Source organism: Petaurus breviceps, unplaced genomic scaffold (assembly GCF_028583685.1).
Source record: "Petaurus breviceps papuanus isolate PSGF00001 unplaced genomic scaffold, PetGlider_PUasm1.0 90503, whole genome shotgun sequence".
Taxonomy (NCBI): Eukaryota; Metazoa; Chordata; class Mammalia; order Diprotodontia; family Petauridae; genus Petaurus; species Petaurus breviceps.
In genome coordinates this window covers 83,808-107,097 of record NW_027187265.1, presented here as the reverse complement: position 1 = coordinate 107,097, position 23,290 = coordinate 83,808, and the positions used below count along the sequence as shown (strand labels likewise).

Here is a 23,290-nt window from a genome sequence, read left to right as displayed (position 1 = left end):
CCTCCTAGAAAATCCAAATTGTTCCAGGCTGTCTATGGTGGGAGAACTTCCCCAGTCTTTGTAGAAAACTGGGGAGAAAGGGAAAAGGGCCTAGATAGAACAGGAAGGGACTGGAGAACAGGGGCATCTTATAGCAGTAAGTTCAGGAAAACAGGGTATTGCCCAAATCAAGGTTCCAACAAAAGGAAGACATAAAAATCCTCTGTGCAGGGCAACCTTTAGGAAAACCACTCCAAACCCCAGTTTCTTCTTCTCCTGTCCCTACCCCTCACACATCTGGCTTAGGTCACAGCTGTAAAATCACAAATTGAGGTCCTACCTTTCCAGATACTTTTCAGAAAAGTCAACCATAGTGTGGTACATTAGAAAGCGGTGAGTAGAAAGCAGTGGGCCGGGCGCTGTGCTGGAGGCACTGGGCTCCAAGCACAATAAATAGTCGGAGAAGGCTGCCGGCAACCAAGCCCCTGCAGTCAGCCAATGGGAGGGCACTTGGTCCCAAGGCTCCCCAAGGCGAGGCCTAGGAAGGTCTCCTGCTAACCGCCAGCAGGCAGGGACGGGAAGACCATGGGGTTAGACTACTCACATACACAAACTCCAGGGTTAGCCAGCATCCTAGACTTTACCCTGATTTTTCTATAATCTAATCTCCAAGAGTATGTCAGGGTAGCAGGGAGGAAAGAATCTGAAAACGGTATCCTTAGTATTAGGAATTTCTAGCATGTTTTTTGCAAATACTTTGACTACATCAGTGCCATTAATTAACAGCTACATTAAAAACCCAATATTGGGGGAGAGGGAACAGAATTGGAAGGAGAGGAAGAAAGGGGGGAAAGGCATTTAAAACGATAACCAAGATGGGCCTTTGGTCTAACAGCCCCACCTGCTGGCAATATTTAAGACATTAAAACTTGACTTTACAATTAATTTCTCGTTTGCACAAAGCTCTAACATCATGGGTCATAGATCTAGAACAGGAAAGGGCCTTAGAAGTAATCCCTTCGAATCCCCTCATTTTACAGATGAGGAAACTGAGCCATACAAAGGCTAAGCAACCTGGCCAATTTCATACAAAGTGGTACAGCCAGGCTTCAAACACATCTCAACTCCCAGTCTATAACTCTCCACTGAGTCCCATCATAAGATTCAGAATTGGGTGAGACTGTAGGAATCATCTGTTTACATGGAACAAAACTGAGGACCAGAGATGTTAACTGATTTGCCTAAGGCCATATAAGTAATAAGAAAACTCTACAATCAGGGCCTCTTCCTCTCCCCTCACTGTCCTCTAAACTCTGGCTCCCTACTTCATTATTCCACTGAACCTGCCCCCTCTAAAGTTACCAATCATCTCTTTTTTTTTTTGGAGGGAGGAAGGCAAGGCAATTGGGGTTAAATGACTTGCCCAAGGTCACACAGCTAGTGAGTATGTCAAGTGTCTGATGCCGTATTTGGATTCAGGTCCTCCTGACTCCATTCACTGCATCACCTAGCTGCCCCTAATTATCTCTTAATTATCAAATCTAACAGACATTTCTCAGTCCTTATCCTTCTCAACCTCTCTTCAACTACTGATGCTATCAATCTTCCTCTTCTCCCAGATACTCTCTCCTCTCTAGGACTTCATGACCCTGGTTCTCCTCCTATCTTCAGTGCTCCTTTTCAGTCTCCACTGGATTTCAGAGGCATGCCCACTAGTAACCAGGGGCCCCATGGCTCTGTCTTTGACCCTCTTCTCTCTACATAGTCTCACCTGGTGATCTCATCAGCTCACGTGGTTTCAATTATCATTCTATGCAGATCATTTTCAGATGTATTTATCCAGACCTAATCTCTCCCCTAAGTCCACTCTCACACAGGCATATGTGACTATTGGACATATCGAACTGAATGCCTTGTAGATGTCTCAAATTCAACACACCCAAAACAAAACTCATCACCTTTCCCCCAAAACTCTCTTCTGAATTTCCCTATGACATCGAGGTCTCCATCATCTTGCTAGTTGCCCAGGCTAGCAACTCCAATGACAACCTCGGCTTGTCACTGGTACTAACCCCACATATCCAATCTGTCACCCAGTCTTGTCACTTCTACCTTCAAACATCTCTTGCCCACATATGCTCCCCTCCCTCCCTACTCAAACAGCTGACACCCAGATGCAGGCCCTCATCGCCTTACAACTGGACTACTTCAGGGGCCTGTTACTGATCTCCCTGCTACAAGTCTATCCTCTACTCAGCTTCCAACATGACCCTCCCAAAGCTCAGTTCTGGCCATATTACCAGCCATGCACCCCCTCACAAACACTCAAGAAACGTCAGTGGCTCTCTGCTACCTCCAGGGTCAAATGCAAACTCTTCTGTTCAGCTTTTAAAGTCCTTCACAACCCAATCCCTGCCTGCCTTCCGTCTTCTTCTACTTTTGCCCCTCTGTGTACAATCAAACCAGTAACACCGGCTTTCTTGCTCACTGACCAGGACAGTCCATTCCTTTACTCCACACTTGTTCACTGGCTGCCCCAGATGATAATGCTCTACCAGAGGGTTGTTGGAACCAGTCAGAACCAACTCCAGGGAGCCAATTGTTAAATTTTCAATGGGAGCATTTATGCCTTAGAAATTGGCAAATAGTATAAATTTGGGCTTGATATATTATTATTCTATTACTTGACTTAAGAAAACGATGAAGAAAATGCTAATGCAGATTAACCTTAATCTTTTTCGATACTCTGACACCCTGGTTTTCTCTACCCCTTGGCTTCCCTGGGTTTCCATCCATACTCAGATCAAATCCTAGATTTCATAAGAAGCCTTTCCCTTCTTCTCCCCACCACCTTCCCCCCGAACTCTACTAGTGCCTTCTCTCTGAGATTTATATTATACTGAATTATAGTATGTATCATATCTAACACATGTACATAGCTGTATATACATAGTTGGCTGCATGCTTTCTCCTCATTAAAATGCAAGCTCCATGGAGCATCTAGGTGGCACAGTGAGTAGAGCATCGGCCCCGGAGTCAGGAGGACCCAAGTTCGGTTCTGGCCTGACACTTAACACCCACACAAAAATATTAGCCATGTAACCTTGGGCAAGTTACTTAACCCCAACTGCCCTCCAAAAAGCAAAAACAAAACAAAACAAAACAAAACCCGCAAGCTCCTTGAGGGCAGGGAGCAAGCAGCCTTTTTTACTTTCTTTGTATCCTCTGAACTTAGCACTGTGCCTGGCAAATAGCACTTAATCAATGCTCATTGTTGATGAAGTAGCCAAGCCAGAATTTGAAGCTAGTTTCTAAGAACCCCCAGTGCAAACATCAGCCCACTACACTACACTGCTACTACTCTGGGCTAATCTTAATCCAGGGAGGCTCATGCTATATCAAGGACTGCTGACTGACATGATGGAGCTAGGAGTGGTTTTATTCCTGTTCACTGGCTGGGAACCGGGCCAGCATTACATAGGGGCTAAGCATGGGGGACCTAAGAACACCAGAAGGGCCCTTTTGCCCTAAAACCCCTAAGAGAATCATTAGAGTGACCTCACTTCATCTGAGGAAACTGACAAAAATTCTGTCTTCTCTCCATATTCCTAACCATCTTTTCTCTTCCTACTATCTTGTCTCATCTGAAAGGAAGATCCTTCATCCTAATCTCTCCACCTGTCTTCTAAGTGCCCTAGCTACAACAATCATCCTTTCCCTTCCATGAATCTTTATTTTTTCTCTCTACTGGGTCATTCCCCATAGCCCACAAAACTACCTGGTCACTTCTAGGCCCTGGTAACTTTCCTTCACCTGACAGGCCCTCTAGCTCTCTCCCTCTTCTTTTTACTCCCAAAACTTCCAGAAGTAGAAGTCTATACCACAGCCTCCAACTCCACTGAACAAACCTTTAGCAAATACTGAGCATGGTATTAGGTAGTACTTGGAAACAGGAAGACAAAACGAAACCAGAGGGACTCTGCCCTCCATAAAACTTATATTCTACTGGAGGAAAAAATACTTTTAAAAAAAGATAAACACTTAAAAAATAATGAGGAGAGAACTGCAAATAATGAGGGAGATCAGGGAAGGTTTTCCATAGGCAATGGCACTAACGTTGATCCTTAAAATTTAGCATTCTTAAAGACAATTTATTGATTCTCTTTTATTTATATCATTTTAATTTTCCACTACCTCTGCCTTCCCTCTCCTCCCTCCAACAGTATAATCCTGCCTTGTAGCAAATAAATATGCCTAAGAAAAACAAATCAATACATTGGCCATGTGTTGACATGCATGCTCGTATGTCTACTGTATACATCTACAGTATAATCCAACACCTCTCTCTATGGAGGGGGGAGTCATAAAGCTAACAATTTTAAGAGGCAGAAATGAGGAGGGAGTGTATTCCAGATATGGAGGGACAGCCTGTGGGAAGCATGGAGCCAGGAGATGGAATGTGGTTGGGTTGAGATGGAGACTAAGATAAAATAAATTTGGAAGAGAAGGTTCAAGCTAGATTGTAGATGGCTTTAAATACTAAACTAAGGAGTTTGTATTTTGTTTTGAAAGGAATGAGATCCAAAAAAGCTTTTTGAGTAAGGAAATGACAGTCAGCCCTGTGCCTAAAGGAAATAATTTTGTCAGCTCTGTGGAGAACGAACTAGAGAGATTAGAAGCAAGAGAGGAGATTACCACAAGAGTCCACAGAAGAGGCGGTATGGGACTGAACTAGGATAAAGGCCAGGTCAATGAAGGTAAGGGGTTGGATGAGAAAGATTTTGTGAAGGTAGAATCTCTAAGACATGGAAACTAATCGGATGTGAAAGAGTGCAGGGCAGAGAAGAGTCGAGGACCACTTGAAAGTGGCAAACCCGGGTGACTTACTTCCCCATCACATACTCTCCAGTTCAGTGGCCCTGGCTTCCAAGCTGTTCCACTCTGCCTCTCAGCTCTGGGCATCCTCTCCCGCTGTCTCCCATACCTGGAGCACTCTTCCTCAACTCCAGCAACTGACCTCCTGGCTTCCTTTAAATCCCATCTAAGAACCCACCTCCTACAGAAAGCCTTCCCCAACCCTCCTAATCCCAGGGCCTGACCTCTGTTCATTTCCTATTTATTTTTTATATAGTTTGCTTGTATGCATGTCTGTTTGCATGTTGTCTTCCCTATTAGACTGTAAGCTCTTTGAGGGCAAGGATGATATTTTGCCTCTTTTTGCATCCCCAGTACTTAGCACAGTGCCTGGTACGTAGTAGGCACCTAATAAATGTTTACTGATTGATTGACTGTAGGAAGAAGGCAGTGCCCTTCCTCGAGAGAAATGAGGAAATCCCGGAGGATTCAGGGGAGAAAGTGGTGAATTTCATTTTGGACACATTAAATTTGAGAGCTGGAAGGACCAGGCGACAGCGAGCGACAGAGAGCTAGTGATGTAGGGCTAGAGTAAAAAGTGACAATGACCTATCTATGGTGCTGTGACATTCACAATGCACTTTACATGCATGATCTTATGTGAGCCTCACCATCACCTAGTGAGGTAAGTGCCACAGGCACCATCATCCCCATTTTACAGAGGAGAAAGCTGAGGCTGACAAAGGTCACAGACAGTGAAAATCTGAGGCAGGATTTGAATCCAGTTCTTCCTGATTCCCAGTCTAATATATGAACTGTATGCATCATGCTTCCTCCTAAGAAGAGAGACTAGAGCCAGAAAGAGAGATTCAGGGGTCTTCTGCACAGAGATGCTGGGAGTAGACGAGCTCACTAAGAGGGAACAAGGAGAAAGAAAAGATAGAAGGGTGTAGGGCAGAGGCTGAGGCAACACCCATACTTAGGGCAGGTAGGAGAGTGACAAGATTCAGAAAGGAAAGTGAACTGGCTCCTTGTTACAGGGGAGAAATACAAGGACTTCGGAATCCAAGAACTTGAGTTCAAATAACACCTCTCATCCTCACCTATAAACTGGATATACTAGCACCTACCTCCCAGGGTTGTAGTGAGGATAAAGTACTTTGCAAAATCTTAAAATGCTACATAAATGCTAGCTCTAATTCTTATTATGTATGTCCCTGGGCCAGTCACTACCCCCTCTAAGTCTATTTCTTATGTACAAAATAGGGTTCTGAACTAGACTGCCTCTGAGGTCCCTTCTGGCCCCTGATCTATCATCCTGTAATGAATGAGTGGTCAGTCACATAGGGCAGCCCTGTCATAAGAGCAGGGAAGGAAGGAACGGCCAGGGGGAAGGACGTAGGAGCATTTTTTAATAAAATGGTGGGATCAGAAGTCAGATACAAAGGATTTAGGAATTTGTGGGATATGAAGAAGCAGAAGCTGGGAAGGTACACAACTTTTTTCTAAAATTTAGCTATGGGGGGCGGCCAGGTGGCTCAGCGAGTAAGAACACTGGCTCAAGTGTCGGGATGACCTGGATCAAATCTGGGCTCAGATACTCAGCACCACACCCAGAAATAATAACTGGCCGTGTAACCTTGAGCAAGTTACTTAACCCCAATTGCTTTTAAAAAAAAATAAAATAAAATAAAATTTAGCTATGAAAAGGAAGATAGATATATAGGAGGAGAGTTGGAGAGGTAGCAGGGTCCAGTGAAGATGTTTAAGGCTGGCAGAGACCTGGAAATACTTGTAAGCAGTAGAAATGGAACTGTTGCAATTAGGAACAGTTTGAAGACAGGGGAGAAAAAGAGAAGATCAAAGAAGCTTCCAGGGGAAATGTGAAGAGAGTAGATTGAGGACACAAGTAGGATGGACAGACTTGGCAAGGAGAAGAGCCACTTCTTCCTCAGAGACTGGAACAAAAGAGGAGAGAACGGTGGAAGGAAGGAGGAGAGAAGGAAGAGCTCAGGACCACATGTGGTAAAATAGGAAGTGAGATCATCTACTGAGGAAAGAGGGAAAAGGGTGGTGACAGGACTCAAGGAGAAACTAGATCTGAAATAGTCACTTTAGGAAGCATGGTAGTCAGTTGGGTGGTGAATGTGCCAGCCTACCTCTTGGTGATGAACAGGTATAGAATGGGGCATACGTTTTCAGACACAGCCTCTGTCAATTTGTTTTGCTTGACTATATTGATTTACTCCAAGGAAGGGTTCTATGGTGTGCCCATGTGGTAGGGGAGGTCATTGGAAAATGACTGACATGTAAAAAAGGGAGCATCAATAAAACTTTTTTCAGGGAAAAAACCCTCAATTAGGGAAGGAAAAAAGATTACTGTGTAGCATTTAGGACACAACTGAGTTTAGATTACACAAATTTGCAGTGGGTCCAACTGAGGACAATTGCGTGACTTCTTCAATGGCATTCAGCAGTGCCAGGGTCTGAAATGGCTTGAGTAACGACAAAAACAAAAGGGCAGTGATGGAGCAGTGTAAATAACTGATCTGGCTAAGTAAGTGACTGAGAGAGGAATAGGAATAAGAACAGCGTTAGGGATAGGGATGGGAATAAGGTTAGGGACAGGTTTAGAGATGGGGATGGGGGTAAGGATGGGAACAGGGTAAAGTAGAAAAATAGGAACAGGGTTAGGGATAGGGTTAGGCAACAAAAATGGACTGGACCTCTGACTTCATATAATAAACTTACCAATAAAGAAACTGTATCCAGGAACATTAGCATCATCTTTACAACTTAGAATTTAAAGAGCCCTGAGAGCAACTGGGCAAGCTTGGTGACCCCACCAGAGTCATATAACCAATGTGTGTCTTGAGCCCAGGTCTTCCTGACTCTGAGGCCAGCTCTCTATCCTCTATGCTAAACTCAGAAAGATAAAGAGAAGAAAGTTAGGACTAGAACAGATGGATGGAAGTACTGGAGGCCATTGTGAAGGACAAAGAATAGGTTTTAGAAGGAAAGAAGGAAACAAGCATTTATTAAGCTTAACCTACTATATGTCAGGCACTGTTCTAAGTGATTTATAATTACTGTCTCATTTAATTCTCAATAAACCTGGAAGGTAGGTGTTATAACTATCCCCATTTTACAGCTAAGGAAACTGAGACAGACAGAGCTTAAGTGATCTGGAGTAGATAATAAGACTGTCAGCCAGGAACGGAACTTCCTTTGGCAGAATGGCTTCCATCCCCTTATCTCTACTTAAATACCCTCTCTTAAGGCTCTTAAGGATGATAAGGTTAACCTTATCATCAAACGAAATGGCCTTTTTTCTGTCCTCATACTCCTTGATTTCTCTGTGACACAGGACACTGACTGTCCTGTCTCTTTCCTTGGCTTCCATGATGTTGATTCTTTATGATTCACTTCTTATTCTTTGAGTACTTCTATCTCTTTTACTGGCTTCTCCTACTCCTTCCACTTTTGGATGTTCTATCCCTAAAGTTCCACCATTGGCCTTCTTCTTCCTGTATACTTCTGGCCCCTTTGTGATCCCAGCCGCTTTCAAGCCTTCAATCATTACTTTTCTAGCCAATCACTTGAAACCTAGTAATAGGGTAAAAGAAGGGGCTGCAAAATCAGAAAACTTGACCAAGGTGCCTAAAAGAGGAAGAAGGCCAGTAGAGCGAGGAAAACACTGAACTGTTAAATGCTAGTTATTGTTGATTGATCAGTTCATTGGAGACTACAGGAAAGGTCCCTGGAACAATTATTGGATATGACTAGACATGCCTGAAGTTTAACAGGCCACATAAGAGATTGCTTTCTATGTATAGGGAGAGTGACCCAGTTACCTTTGTCCTAAAGACACTGTGATCTGTGATAACTAGGAGGTGTTCCTCTCAAAACAACTATTCAAATGTGACTCCTGAGACTCCATCACCAGTAGAGTTACATGCCTTGTCCATCACAGTCAGAGAACTGGTGGTCCTGAATCAGTCTACTGGGCAAGTCTCTGGTTTGCAGCCTGAAAATGTCAAGTCATATTTGACTTCTTTTTTTCCTCTTTTCCAATATCATATGGTCCTCTGAACTGGCAATTAGATAAACAGATTTATGTATTTTATGCCTATTATCTGTGTTCTCCTTTGTATTTGTTTATGTGTGATGGTGTCCACCTCCAGAGGAAGAACTGATTACAGACTGCAGCATACTATTTTTCTCTCTCTTTCCTTCCTTCCTTCCTTTCTTTCTTTTTCACATTTTCTTGAACAAAATGACTAATATGGAAATGTTTTACATGATCACATATGTATAACCTATATCAGATTGCTTATCATCTCAGGGAGGGGAGACGAAAAGGAGGAAGGGATAAAATTTGGAACTCAACACTTTAAAAAAATAAAAAAATGTTAAAAATTGTTTTTACATGTAATTAGGGAAAAAAATATTTTTTAAAAAAGAATCTCTCAGTGAAACATTAGGGAGTATCAACTTCACAAAAGACCAATCTTTGTTTGGTTCTTTTGGACTTTTGGAAGTGGGAGGACCTTGGAGATCGTCCAGTGCAATTCCTGTCATTCCAAAGATGAAGAAGCAGAGGCTCTGAGTCACTGTCTCTGCACACATCAGTGCACAGCAAATTAAGGAGCAATAGCCCTAGGAATTTATTCTCTAAACCTTATAACAAAGATATTTTTAAAGGTATAAGTATTTGCACTATGTAATAAGCAACAGATTAAATCTAATACCATGATGAAGGAAGGAAAGACCCCTGGGAGTTGTATGTCATGGGAATTACTGCTACTCTCAAAGTTAAGTGGGAAAAGCTTTTTGGAGCAGATGCAATTTCAAGAAGTGCCTGAATGATGAGAGGGAGTTTAGCAAGGGGAATTATGGAATCATGCTAAAACCACTGCATAGGAAGGAGTAAGAGGAGGAATGAAGTGGAACGAAAAGCCAGCAACAGGAGTCCTAGTGTACACGAGTTGAAAAAGAAAGAATAAAAAGGCAAAAGCAGAGGGCAGGGGGAGGCTGCAATTCTCAGGTCTCAGAAGGAAACTGACAGCTCGGACTTCTCCTATCCTTCCACACTCTTTCATTTGGTTGATCTGATCAGCTACCATGGATTCAATGGCTATCTCTGTGCTAAGGATGATTCTCCAATCTACTTATGTAGCCCTAACCTTTCTGATGACCCCAAATTCCATATCTCCAATGTCTACTGGACATCTTAAACTGGATGTGCCATCTTAAACTCAACATTTCCAAAACAGGATTCATTCCCTCTTCCCCCAAAATATCCCTTCTTCTGAACTTTCCTATTGCTGGGGCAGCTTGATGGCACAGTGGATAGAGCACCAGGCCTGGAGTGAGACCCTGAGTTCAAATCTGGCCTCTGACACCTACCAGCTGTGTGACCCACAATCTGTTTGCCTCAATACCCTCATCTGTAAAATGAGGATAATAATAGCACCTCCCTCCCAGGGTTGTGATAACAAAATGAAATATTAATTGTAGAGTGCTTAGCATACAACCTGGAACACAGTATGTGTTATGTAAATGTTCTCTCATCCCTCCATAACCCAACTGTGGCTGAGACCTGTCTATTTTACCCTCACAACGTCTCTTGCATATACCTTGTTCTCTTCTGTAATATTATCACCATCCTGATAGACCCTCATCACCTCACACTCAGACTACGGCAAAAGCTTGCTCCTGGGTCTGCCTGCCTCAAGTCTGTCTGCACTCCGGGTCATTCTCCAGCGATCTTCCAACACACACCTCCACCTCAATAAACTCCCTATCACCTCCAGGATCAATAAAAAATTCTCTATTTGGCATTAAGCCCATCATAACCTGGCCCCCTCCTACCTTTCCAGTCTTCTTACAAAACACACACACACACACACACACACACACACACACACACACTTACTTTCTCTCTCTCTCTCCCCAATTCAGTGACACTAGCTTCCTTGTTCTTTGAGCAAGACAATCCATTTCTTGACTCTGCATTTTCATTTGTCCATCTTCTAATCACCTCCTAACTTTCCTGGCTTCCTTCAACTTCTACCTAAAATCCCACCTGCTGCAAAACACTTTTCCCAATCCCTCTTAATGCTAGTGCCTTCTTCTCTGTTGATTATTTCCAATTTATCATAGACAGACAGATAGACATGGGTATATATCTTCTTTATATATAGCTGTTTGTATGCCAGCTCTCCCTGAGATCAAGGTCTGTCTTTTACTTTTCTTTGTAACACCAGCACAGTGCCTGGCACATAGGATGTGCTAAAGAACTGCTTCCTGACTGACTGCTGTTCCAGGGGGATGGGTTAAGTGTCAAGCATGACATGAGGTTTGAGGATCCACTAAGGCTTCCTCTAAAGATATGAAAATCCACCTTGTCTTCCTCCGAGGGCAGGTTGGTTGATCCAGATGTCAGGTGACAATACATGACTCTCCAGGGCTGAGAGGAAGCAAGCACAGATCACTTTCTACCTCAACCTCAGGAGCAGAAGTGCCTGTGGTGGGCTGAGAGGAACTAGTCTGAGAAGGAATTCAGTGAAATGGAGAGCAGCCCCCTACCCAGAGCAGAAGGAATCTGAAAGGAAGCAGGAAAGTCAAGCAAGCCCGAGGAGTCTGAAAGCTGGCCAAGCTGAAGACATGCCCTGGAGAGGGCCCTTTTTGACTTACAGTTTTTTGCTCCTCTTCTGAGACGCCTCAGCACCATCATCACAGCTTGCTTCAGCCGCGCTCAGCTGGGGAAGGATGAAGATGTTTTGTTTACATTAAGAAGGTTATAGTTAGGCCAGAGAAACCCTCATTCTGAGGTGTTACTACCCAGCCTACATCTCCCTCCCTGGCTCTAAGCCCATTGGAAAGGAGTATGTATATAGGCCTCTACCAATGAAGTGATGTTTTGGGGACCAGGACCAGATTAGGAAACAGAGAAATAGGGGGGTTTTTTAAGGGGACAACCTTCAGCACATTTCTAGCCCCAGCCCAGACAGTACCTTGGCTGAGGAGGAGGCCTCTGGATTCTGACTTTCCAGGTCAAAGGAGGCACAGCCTTGGCTTGGGTCAAGATTGTAAAGCACGTGCTAACTTGGAGGAATGGCTAAACCCCCTCCCTATCTGCCATTGCTCTGGACATTGTCAAACACTGTCCTTCGCATCCAAGGTCACACAGTGTGTGTATGTTAATGACAGAAGTGGGGACGAGAACCCAGGGGTCCTGATGCCAAGTCCAATGCTGCAGCTACTCTACAGTGGTGCTTGGCTATCTCCTTTGACATCACACTCACCATGATTGCCTCAACCCTACCTACCAAGCTACATCTCGCTCTTGCATCCTCGTGAAGTTTACAGAATGACAGGATCATTGATTTAAAGTTAGAAGATCCCTTTAGGAGTTTATCTGGTCCAACCCCCTTGTTTTTCAGATGAGAAAAGTGACTGATCTGCTTATGGTCATCCAGGAAGTAAGAAGCAGACCCAGGCCTCTCATTCCAAGCTCGGTTTCCTCCCCACTACTGCACAACTCTCCTTATAGCCAGGCCACTCCCTTCATGGTGCTTGCATGAGCCACATCTGTGCCCACCTTCCCACTGGTGCTTATGGCCTCCTCCTCTCCTTTCTATCTAAACAATGTTCTCTGCTCTCCTTTGACCTAAATAAACCCTGCCCAGGCCCTGGTGCCCTCTCCAGAGCCTTCCCAACTGACTGCACAATCTTTCCCTTCAGTGATCTCTTACAATGTTCACATCTGTACCACACTGTGTGTTTAGTATTTGATCAGATTTCATCCTCCACTGTTCTCCAATTGTAAAAATAATCAGTCTTATCTCTCCAACTAGACTGTAAGCTTTTCTAAGGCAGGAATTGTGTTTTCTTGTATTTCCCACAGCACTGGGCACAGAGTTTATACTTAAGGAAAACCTGCTGACAGATTGACTGGCTGGAGCTGTAAATGTACTATGCCCCTGGGATGGATTCCTATGCCAATCAGGTGGGCTGGTATTTTATCACAGAAGCTAGCTGACACACAAAACGTATTTTCTGTTTTTTTTTTTTTTTAGTTTTGAGGCAAATTACTACACACAGATACTCCTTTTGGCACAACTTGGCCCCCACATTCCTATACCAGTCTCTCCACAGGGCACCCCCCGCCCGTGGGAACAAGCACCTCTGGCCTCTCAGCCTGGCGCTGGGCTTCCTTCCATTCTAACCTTACGCTTCCGCAGTTTATCAGCCCAGCACAATGGTACTCTTGAGCCCCTCCCACTCCCCCCTCCCACCACAGGAGTTGGGGAAATCAAAGCAGTTCAAACATGGGAAGAAACTTCCTTCCATTGTTGGGCAGGACTTGTGTCTTGATTCTGGTGTCTGCTGGGATCTGTCAGACCCAACCTCCCCAAAGCAGATCCTCCCAGCCTCCTGAGGCTAGCCCCTCAGGGACAAGGCCGGGCCTCAAAGGCATGTCACAGAGCATCCCAACTAGAAAAGCTCCTAGAGATCATTCCACCTCACTCACCTTATACAAGAGGACATGGAGACCCTGAAGGGCACTGTCCAAGGCTGTATGGCAGGTTTCAATGCTCAATACAGTATTCTAAGTGTAGTGTAGGTATGGTTAACAGATTTGCTGAAGTTAGTGGTAGTTTGGACATGAACCCCAGAACTCCCAACTCCCAAGCAAATGATTTTTTCATTCACAAACTAGAATCATGACAGGCCCAGGAACTGGGATCAGGGGAGGAAGGGGGAGGTAGGGAGAGGGTAGAGGTAAAAGGAAGGGGGGAACGGAAGAAATAAAACAACTGTTACTCTACCTACTTCACGGGGAGATAAACAAAAGGACCATGAGTGGAAGGCGTTTGCCTGAGGATTTAACCCAGCGGTCCTGATTCCCAATTTAACATCAAATTGAAATAAATTGGATTCTAAGCCCAATTGAGGTTTTTCTGCAAATGCCCTGTAAGCTTCATGAGAAGGTTTTGGCAGTGAGCAACAGTATGCCCCATCCTGACTCTCTTTTCCCTGCTCCCGCACCATCCTTGAGCACATGGGGTGAAGCCTGATCAAGGCTTCAATCTTCCTGAGAGCAAAAATCTAAGACTAGGAGAGCCAAGCAGTTAAGCAGGATAAGCTGGGTATAGGTACAGAAGCTACCTGGGTCCAAGGCTGGCCTGGAAAACCATTAGTCAGAGCTGGGGAATGACTTTCAACCTTAGAGTCTGGTGGACGTGGCACAATTTAATGACTCCTACCATCCCCACTTACAAAGCACTGAGCGCCTTTCAGACCTGGCAATGGACTTCCCTTAGAGTTAGGATATTACAGGATCTGACTGGCTTAGTCAAACTGTCATTGAAAAAGAAAAGCACTTGAAGTTTCATTGGTTTCACTCGGGAAGGACAAGAGCTACACTGCTCTCTAAGAGACAAGGCATCTAGAAGCAAGGAAAGAAGATAAGCAGCATAGGAAGGAGAGGCAGGGAGGGGTCTGATGCAGAGGAGAGGAGTCCCAGGACCTGGTACAGCGGAAAGAGCACTGGCTTCTAGGCAAAGCCCTTGGCCTCAGTTTCCTTGTTTATAAACCTTGATCTATCTACTTCACAGCAACACTGTGAAAATCAAATTAAAATTAGGTATGCAGAGCACTTTGAAAGGTATGTTCCTTGTCATTCATCTGTCCCAGGAGTAGACGCTAATAAGGTTCATTATTAGATCTGAGAGACAGATGGATATACTGGGTGGAGCTCCGGACTTGGACTTGAAAAGACCCAAGTTCAAAATCCGCGTTAAGATACTTCCTAGCCAAACAACTCTAAGCAAGTCATTTTAATGGCTTTCTGACTCAGTTTCTTCATCTGCAAAATGGGGATAATAATAGCACCTAACTCAAAGGACTGTCAATGAGGACCAAACAAGAAACAACATATAAAGTGCTCTGTACAACTTAAGGCGCTACATAAAGGTTTGCAGCAGCTTCTCCGGCCTTCTCCAGGCCTCCCTCCTCTGCCTGCTCCCTCTTCTCTTTGGAAACGACCTTCCCCTTCCTTTCTGTAGACCTCTTGTGCACACGGTTATTTGCATGCTTTCCCCCTTTTAGAATAGGAACTCCAGGAGGGCAGAGACAGTGTTCCTGCTTATCTTTCTCTGACTGGCATTTGGCACAGCCTGACCAGAGTAAGCACGTAACAAATGCTTGTTGACTCCCTGATAATAAATCATGATGAAAACGTTATTATTATTGTGGATAATACTAATAATCCAGACCTCACTTCTACTCAAGGGAAGATCCCCTGATGAGGGGAAATCTGTGGAAAAGAGATCATTTGAAAGGTATGTATCAATCAAAAATTGATACAGAATTTTTTTTTTCTATGCACAGGAAAGAAGAGGTCTAGGAAATCTATTTGGAAGTAGTAGCTTAAGGAAGTTTTTAAAGAGAACTAACTTCTGTGGGTATTTGGACGTGAAGGAAGGCAGACCTAGGAATCAGGAAACCTGGATTTGAGTGCTGGCTCTTTCACGACCTTGCTTTGTGTTGATTTCCTTGAACAAATCCATCACACCCTGCTCCTCTCTCTGGGTCACAGTGTCTTCCTCTTCAACATGAAGGGGATTGAACTGGATAATTTCTAAGGACCCTTCCAGCTCCAACATTCTACGCTTCTAAGATAATCAGGTTGCTTTCTTCTTGGCTAAAGTCATGTAAACTGAGGAAGTAAGATTCCTTTTCTGGATAGGAGAGGACAGAAAAAAGAAAGGAGGAAGAAGAAAAGATTTTAAAGCATGGAGCACTTTGAAGAAGTGGGCAGCTAGGCAGTACAGTGGATAGGGTACAGGAAAGACTCATCTTCCTGAGTTCAAATCTGGCCTCAGATTCTTACTAGATGTGTGACCCTGGGCAAGTCACTTTACCCTGTTTGCCTCAGTTTCCTTATCTGTAAAATGAAGAAATGGCAAACAATTCCAGTATATTTGCCAAGAAAACACCAAATGAGGTCAGAAACAACAACTGGAAACAATTGAACAACAACACTTTGAAGGAGGGCAGACCTATTTGCCACTTTAGACTGGCAGACAGCTTCTGAGTGAGGGTCACCCTAAGGCAGATCTGAAAGCCAGAAAACTATGGTGCTGAAGATCATGATCTCTGGACACATATGGCAGGAAATGATTCAATCCCCGCTCAGGAGCTGTGGTTGGAGCTTCTCTCCACTAGAGGGCAGGGGTAAGCCAGCTCTCAAGCTCTGCTCCTCTGATCCCAACCCACTGGAACTTTTCCTCTCATCACTGCTTCCCTTAATGAGCTTTCAATGTTCTGATGCCAATATTTCACTCAAAACCCAACATATTCTTGGGCCCACATGCTTTAAGGATTAATTTATGAATGCCCTCCCCTCTCCCCTCCCCCCAGGTTCTAACTCCAACCCCATTCAATTCAACAAGCAGGTAATTAAAAACCTGGTATGTGAAAGGTACTCTAGCTAGTCACTGTGCAGTCCCTATGTGACTCAAAGTAAGCACCTGCCCCTCTCTGGGCATCAACTGGCCTACTCATATTAGTAAATGTTTCAGGACCGATGCATTATTTCGGGGCCAATGCATTACTCTGTTTTGCTTAGCGGCCCATCTTTGTTTTGAAAAGGGGGTAATGGGAATGTCATTGGGAAGTAACAGCCACATAGAAAAAGAGTGTCAATAAAATACAGATTTAATTTTAAAAATAAATAAACAAACATGTCTGTAAGGTCTGAAGTTCAGGATGCAGATGGAGTTTCTGCACTCCCTGACATTTGACCCATCTCCACATACCCTGAGCCTCAAATTCTCCTAAAGAAAATATTCCTTGAGACAAGGATGACCAGAGAGGGAAAATGGGCCTTCTTTTCTGACAACTCCAGTCCCAAGTCCAAACTCCTCAGCCTGCTAATCAAGTCCCACCCTATACCTCTAGCCTCAGCCAAAGTCTACTCATCCTCTAAAACAAGTTAACCCACCTTGTAGATGCCTGTCTGTTCCTTCTTCACATTATTTCTCTCTCCCCTGCCTCAACAGAACCAAGTCCGACCCATCCTTCAAGGCCCTGTTCAGCTTCACCTCCTTCAAGAAACCTTCTCAGACCTTTCCAGGTCACAGAGGTTCAAGGGCCATCACCCTCTGACTGCCTACTGTGCTCTGTACCATACGTCTGGAATTTAGTATCTGATGCTCTCTTACATCTCTAATATAGTTCTGCTTATTAATTTTGTATGAGAGTGCTTTGTTTCCTTAACTAAGTTATAACATCCATGCATGAAATCAAGGACTATTGTTTTATACTTTCTTATAAGGTCCACCTCTCCTGGTTTCTAGCACAGAACCTCTTCCTCAGCCTCTTCATCCAGGGCACCATCCTGCTCCGTCCCTTCTGCCCCTAGGCTCTGGCTGAAGGTGCGGTCCAGGCAGACCTCAACCTCAGGGATCATAAAGGGCTGCTTGTCAGTTAAGGGAGGGGCCCTAGAGCCTGCAGTCTCTTAAGCACAGTGACTGGCAGGAGGCCCAGGTTCTTCAGGTGCCCCATTGGCCACCCCCTCAGCAGGCAGGGGCACCTTCAGGTTTGTGGCCTTCTCTATAGGTGGGCTCTGTGGAATGGGTTATTCTCAGGTCTTTGTTCCTAGACAAGCTTTCTAATCCTGCTTCTCTCTGACCCTGGAGTGAGGAGGACCTGAGTTCAAATCTAGCCTCAGATATTTACTAGCTGTGGGACCCTGAGCATGTCACTTCACTCTATTTGCCTCAGTTTCCTCATCTGTAAAATGAGCTGGAGAAGGAGAAGGAAAAGGCAAACTACTCCAGTATCTTTGCCAAGAAAACCCCAAACGGGGTCACAGAGAGTCGAAATTCTTCAACAACAACAACAACCATCCTGCCTCTGTAACTTACACTTGCATGAATTTGGGCAAGTCATTTAAGCTCTTTGCCTCAGACTGGATCGGGACAATGCCCCTTCCAGATCCAAATCTCTGCTCTCTGGTCCTGAGTTTAGCATGACATTGGTGAAACCCATCTCTGCCATGCTCAGCAGGGCTTTCGCTGAGGCAGGCCCCCAGGAGGTGTTCTTACCTACCTTTCTATGTCCTGTGAAGAAGAGAGAGAGGTGGTGCATGGAGCCCCCATTGCGGGCCAGCTCCTTCTTCACTGTCCGAGGCGAGGCCAGGGCCCAGCCGCTCTTCTTGGCCTCCCCATCGGAGCAGTTGAGGGTGGTGTCGGAGGTGAAGCAGTGGCTCTTGGGCTCCTGCAGGAGGCTGCCCTCGCTGTGGGTGCGGCGCCGTAGGGAGCTCTGCACCGTCAGCATGAAGGGCCCCTCCGGGCCTGAGGTCTCGATCATGCTGCACCGCTTTGCCTCGTTCCGGTCTAGATAGTTGTCATCACTTTCGTCGTCCTCGTCCTCGTCCCCCTCCTCACCCTCGCCTTCTTCCTCCTCCTCCTCAGCCTCTTCATCCAGGGCACCATCCTGCTCCGTCCCTTCTGCCCCTAAGCTCTGGCTGAAGGTGCGGTCCAGGCGGACCTCGGGGATCACAAAAGGCTGCCTGTCAGTTAAGCGAGGGGCCCTAGAGCCTGCAGCCTCCTCTGCTGGCACTTCCCCTTGAGGACAGTCACTGGGAGGAGGCCCAGGTTCTTCAGGTGCCCCATTGGCCACCCCCTCAGCAGGCAGGGGCACCTCCAGCCTTGTGGCCTCCCCTGCAAGCGGCTCCTCTTGGGATGGGTTGTTCTCTGGAGGCTTAAGTCCCTCAGGGGCCCCATTGGCCACCCCCTCAGCAGGCAGGGGTATCTCCAGGCTTGTTGCCTCCCTTGCAAGCGCTTCCTTCTGGGAAGGGTTGCTTTCAGGGGGCCCTGGTTCCTCAGGTGCCCCACTAGCCCCTACCTCAGTAGAAGAGGGTACCTCCTCCTCAGAAGGCATCTCTCTTCTTTCATCCACGTCTGTCTCAAGCATCTGGAGGAGAAAAAAAGAGAGAGAGAACATGAACAAGAAGTTTCTTAAGCCAAAGAACATCAGATTGTGCAAAGGTCCCAGAAGTCTTAGCTCATATACTTGGGGCTGATGGCCATAGGACCACAGGGTTTTTAATTGAAAGAGATTATCCAGAGCTTCGCTTTACAGATAAGGAAGCAAGATCCAGAAGGATGAAGTGGTTTGCCTCTAGTCACAAAGGTATTAAGCAGCCGGCCTGGGATTTGAACTCAAGTGTTCTAGGAGTCCAAATGAAAAATTCCCCTGGTCTTTCCAAACTGCACACATCCCAAATAACAACCTGTAACCTGAAGACTGATTCCCTACCCTTGAGGGGACCCCAGATTGCCAGAGACCCCTAAGGCCAACCAGGGGCCAAAAAGCCAGAGGTCAAGACAAGAAGCCACGGCCAGGCATGCAGAGACAAGGGGCCTGCCTTTGCCAGGAGGCTCTTCAGATCCTTCCCAGTGTGTGTTGCAAGGTTCAATAACTGCCTTCGTAAGATTGAACCAACCAAAGGTTTGGTGATCAAAGGCTTACCACACATGGCAGGTTCTGACCAAGTCTGGCAGAGGACATAGGTAGGGCCATTGTGTGAGAGATAGGAAAGAAAGGACAAGAAAGCGAAAAGTAAACCAACACTAACATTTGGGTGGACATTACCACACCAGACCTCTAGGAGAGCAAAGAGGGCCAGCCCAGCATGTTAAATTTATGTTTGCCCTCTACACACCAGGTCCCAGGGGCAACAAAGTAGGGGGCCAATTCTACTGCCCTAAACCCTGAGGTCTTTTTGCCTGTCCCCTGGGTATGTGGAGAGACAGAGCTTCTCAACTGGGGTCCTCTAGCCATATCTAGAACAGCACTAAAGGACACCAGAATTATGCCATTCCTGCTCAATCCTTGCTTGGAGCTAGGACTAGGATATAAATTGGAGAAGTTCTAATCCCATCTAAATGAACAATGATCTAAATACCGACCAGGGAGAAAAATTCAAACTGGCTTCTGGAAAACACTGCCAGTGAGATTCCTGCTACAGGATGAGGCCAGGTAGCCCAACAGACAGAGAGGTCCACCTCCCCCTTCCCCAGCTCTAATACCATCTCCTGGAGGATCTAACCCTCTTGGTCTTACATCAGGATTCCGAGACCTGGAATGACCACTCTGCCTTGGCAATCAACAAGGATGGAAGGGGTGGGGGTTGGGGGCACAGCTCTGGGCCATCTCTCTTCATCCTCTGCTCAGACACACTCTATTTCAGCATCGCAGTTTAACAGAAAAGGCACTGCAGCAAGGAGTAAGGAAATCTGGCTTCTAAATCCTAGCTCAACCAATATACTGATTGCACAGGATTTTGTGCAAACTTAATGTGATACACTCAATTAATACTGATGAAAGCACTTTGAACAGAAGAAAACTTTTGGAGGCCAAATGCAGAGCCAGGAAAATAAATCGAATCTCTCCCCCACAGCTAAACCCCCACCGAATTGCTGAGACCCCTCCAGCACACACACTCTCTCTCTCTGTCTCTGTCTCTCTCTCTCTCTCTGTCTCTCTCTCTCTTTCTGTCTCTCTCTCCCCCTCTCTGTCTGTCTGTCTCTCTCTTGTCTCTCTCTCGGTCTCTCTCTCTCTTGTCTCTCTTGTCTCTCTCCCTCTCTCTCTCTGTCTGTCTCTGTTTCTGTCTGTCTGTCTCTCTCCCTCTCTCTGTCTGTCTCTCTGTCTCTGTCTGTCTGTCTCTCTCTGTCTCTCTCTCTCGGCCTCTCTCTCTCTCTCTTTCTTGTCTCTCTCTCTGTGTCTCTCTCCCTCTGTCTGTTTCTCTCTGTCTCCCTCTGTCTCTGTCTCTGTCTCTCTCTTTCTTGTCTCTCTTTCTCTCTTGTCTCTCTCTCTGTGTCTGTCTCTCTCTCTCTCTGTCTCTCTCTCCCTCTCTCTCTCTCTCTCTGTCTCTGTCTCTCTGTCTGTCTGTCTCTCTCTCTCTCTGTCTCTGTCTTTCTTTCTTGTCTCTCTCTCTGTGTCTGTCTCTCTCTGTCTCTTTCTCTGTGTGTCTCTCTCTCTGTCTCTGTTTCTCTCTGTCTCCCTCTGTCTCTGTCTCTTTCTTGTCTCTCTTGTCTCTTTCTCTCTCTGTCTCTCTCTCTCTGTCTCTCTCTCTCTCTTTCTTGTCTCTCTCTCTGTGTCTGTCTCTCTCTGTGTCTGTCTCTCTCTCTGTCTGTCTCTCTCTCTCTCTCTGTTTCTCTCTGTCTCCCTCTGTCTCTGTCTCTCTTTCTCTCTTGTCTCTTTCTCTCTCTGTCTCTCTCTGTCTGTCTCTCTTTCTTGTCTCTCTCTCTGTGTCTGTCTCTCTCTCTCTGTCTCTCTGTCTCTCTCTCTCCTCTCTCTCTCTCTGTCTCTCTCTCTCTCTCTCCTCTCTCTCTCCTCTCTCTCTCTGTCTCTCTGTCTCTGTCTCTCTCTTTCTTGTCTCTCTCTCTCTGTGTCTGTCTCTCTCTCTCTGTCTCTCTCTCTCACCCTGAGCAGTACCCATTCTTAAAAGAGGAGGGCTGGACTTAACTCTGCAAGGCAGCTTCCTGCCACACTGAATAAGGGATCTGAGGCCGCCTTAGAGTGGAGGTGCTCCTCTTCTCCCTTACATGTGACTGAGAGGCTGCTGCTTCCTGAGAAGCAACCTCATCACTCCCAGGTTTCAAATCCTGGCTTGTTATCCCACCTACCAAATCAACAGAATCCCTACTCTCCCAGACAATTCTCTACCTGCTTCCTTGTGCTCAGCAGAAAAAAGGATGGTAAACAGCCAGTGGGTTCTCGTCCATAGTCAGTGCCACCACCGAGGCAGAGCACCCCCAGGTCTGTCTCTCCAGGGAAGTGACTAGCTCTGACTTTCCCCCTTCCTGGGGTGGCCTGGGGTGGGGTCCAGGAGGAGAGGTAGGAGTGGCCCTGGCCTGCCCTGCTGGTGACTCCTTTGCCAACACCCTGGTGGGTTGGGGGGCTGGTGAATGCAGTGACAGACCCAAAACTAGAAATGCAAGTCGGGCAGCTCAGACCATTCCCACTGGCAGATTAGAGCAAAAAACAAACAATGCCCAAAAGGGGAAGTGCCTCCTAATCACCTTGGCCTCCATCAAGGGACAGGCTCTTCTTGGTTTCACCACAGGAGATTTCTATGAGAGATTTCCTAGCCAAAGGGCCTACTTAAGAATCATAGGATGCCAAAGAAGAAAAGGCATTAAAAATCACCTAAGTTCAAGCATGTGGTTTTTTTTAGAAAGGGAAGCTGAGGCCCAAGGAGAGAGAAAATGACTGGCTTAAGGTGACCCTACTAGTCCAGGCTCCTTCCCCTCTACCACATGGTCACTAGCTTCCTCCAGGGGCCACTGCTGGCCCACCCTTTCAGCTCTGCAACACTGGGGTTTCTTCCTGGAAGCTTCATGCTAATAGGGGGGCACCTCACCAGAAGGTCAGAGGGCAGCCACTTGGCCCCAAAATGGAAAGCCCTGATCTCTCCCAAGGTTCCAGGAAGGGGTGATATGAGTTACTGTCAGAGCTTTCCTTCTCTGACTGCCCCAACCCACAGCTGGCTGCTGCTGACTACAAGCCAAAGCCGGATGACAGGGGAGCTCAGAGGCCAGTCAGTGCCAGGCCTTCATTGTACAAAGATGCTGCAAGCCCAGCTCTCTAGATTCCCCACCCAGTGCTCCTTCTACTGCATCAGACTGACTTCTTATGCATATGCACTTGTGGACCTCTGGTGAAATCCTAGAGGAAGTACAACAGGCTGAGACGATATTTATACATGCTCTAACCACCTTCAAAAGGATGATAAATGGGACCCCTCAACTCACCCCTCAAAGGTGATCCACCCCTCAGAAGCCTCCAGAGAGTGTAACTGCTCCTGCCTGGGCAGAAGCTAGGCCGGAGGCACCCCCTCCCCAGGCCTCAGCTCAGCTGGACACAGCATTCCTCTCCTGGTCCCTGGGCAGAGGGTCTGAGGACCTAACAAGGAAACTGACCACATTGGTATGTGAAGAAATTGGGTTGTGCTTTCCTGTGCATTCTAAGCCTAACATTTCCAGAGACCTGACTTTTTTCTCTCCTTCCAGGAGAATTTCTAGATCGACTCCATCTTTTAATCTGGCTTAGCCATAGCTTTATTTAATTCTGCCTAGTACCCATATCAGATAACAGAGTAGCAGGAAATGAACTGAAAGGAGGATCAGTTTAGTGTTTCATTAAATCCCCTACCAAATTCTATCCAGGGTTTTAGGGCTGCTGTAGAGGGGGTAGCAGACAGGAAGCCCAAAACTTCTTAGGAACTGTCATTTGCCTTCTGATTTGCCCAGAACAAGAGTAGTAGCAGGACCTGGGTTTCTGAAGGGTTGGTTGAGAGGAAATACTAGCAGGTGGATGGCTTCTTAGCCTAAAAGCTGAGGCTACGCAGAACTATTAGCCCCTTCAGAAACGG

The 23,290-nt window shown here is 46.0% G+C and overlaps 1 protein-coding gene across 4 annotated transcripts in view; it reads right to left on the bottom strand.

Moving 5' to 3' along the window:
* Positions 1-23,290, bottom strand: part of LOC138141817 (regulator of G-protein signaling 3-like) — a 112,194-nt gene that overhangs the window by 7,657 nt on the left and 81,247 nt on the right. For 3 of the 4 annotated variants that reach the window (XM_069062669.1, XM_069062668.1, XM_069062670.1), the window contains 2 exons: positions 17,959-18,825; positions 11,533-11,597 (listed from right to left, as the gene is read on the bottom strand). In XM_069062669.1, the coding sequence (XP_068918770.1) occupies positions 11,533-11,597; positions 17,959-18,825 (932 nt within the window). Of the gene's footprint in view, positions 1-319; positions 433-11,532; positions 11,598-17,958; positions 18,826-23,290 lie in introns of those variants that run through there. The other variant, XM_069062672.1, reaches the window with a different exon arrangement.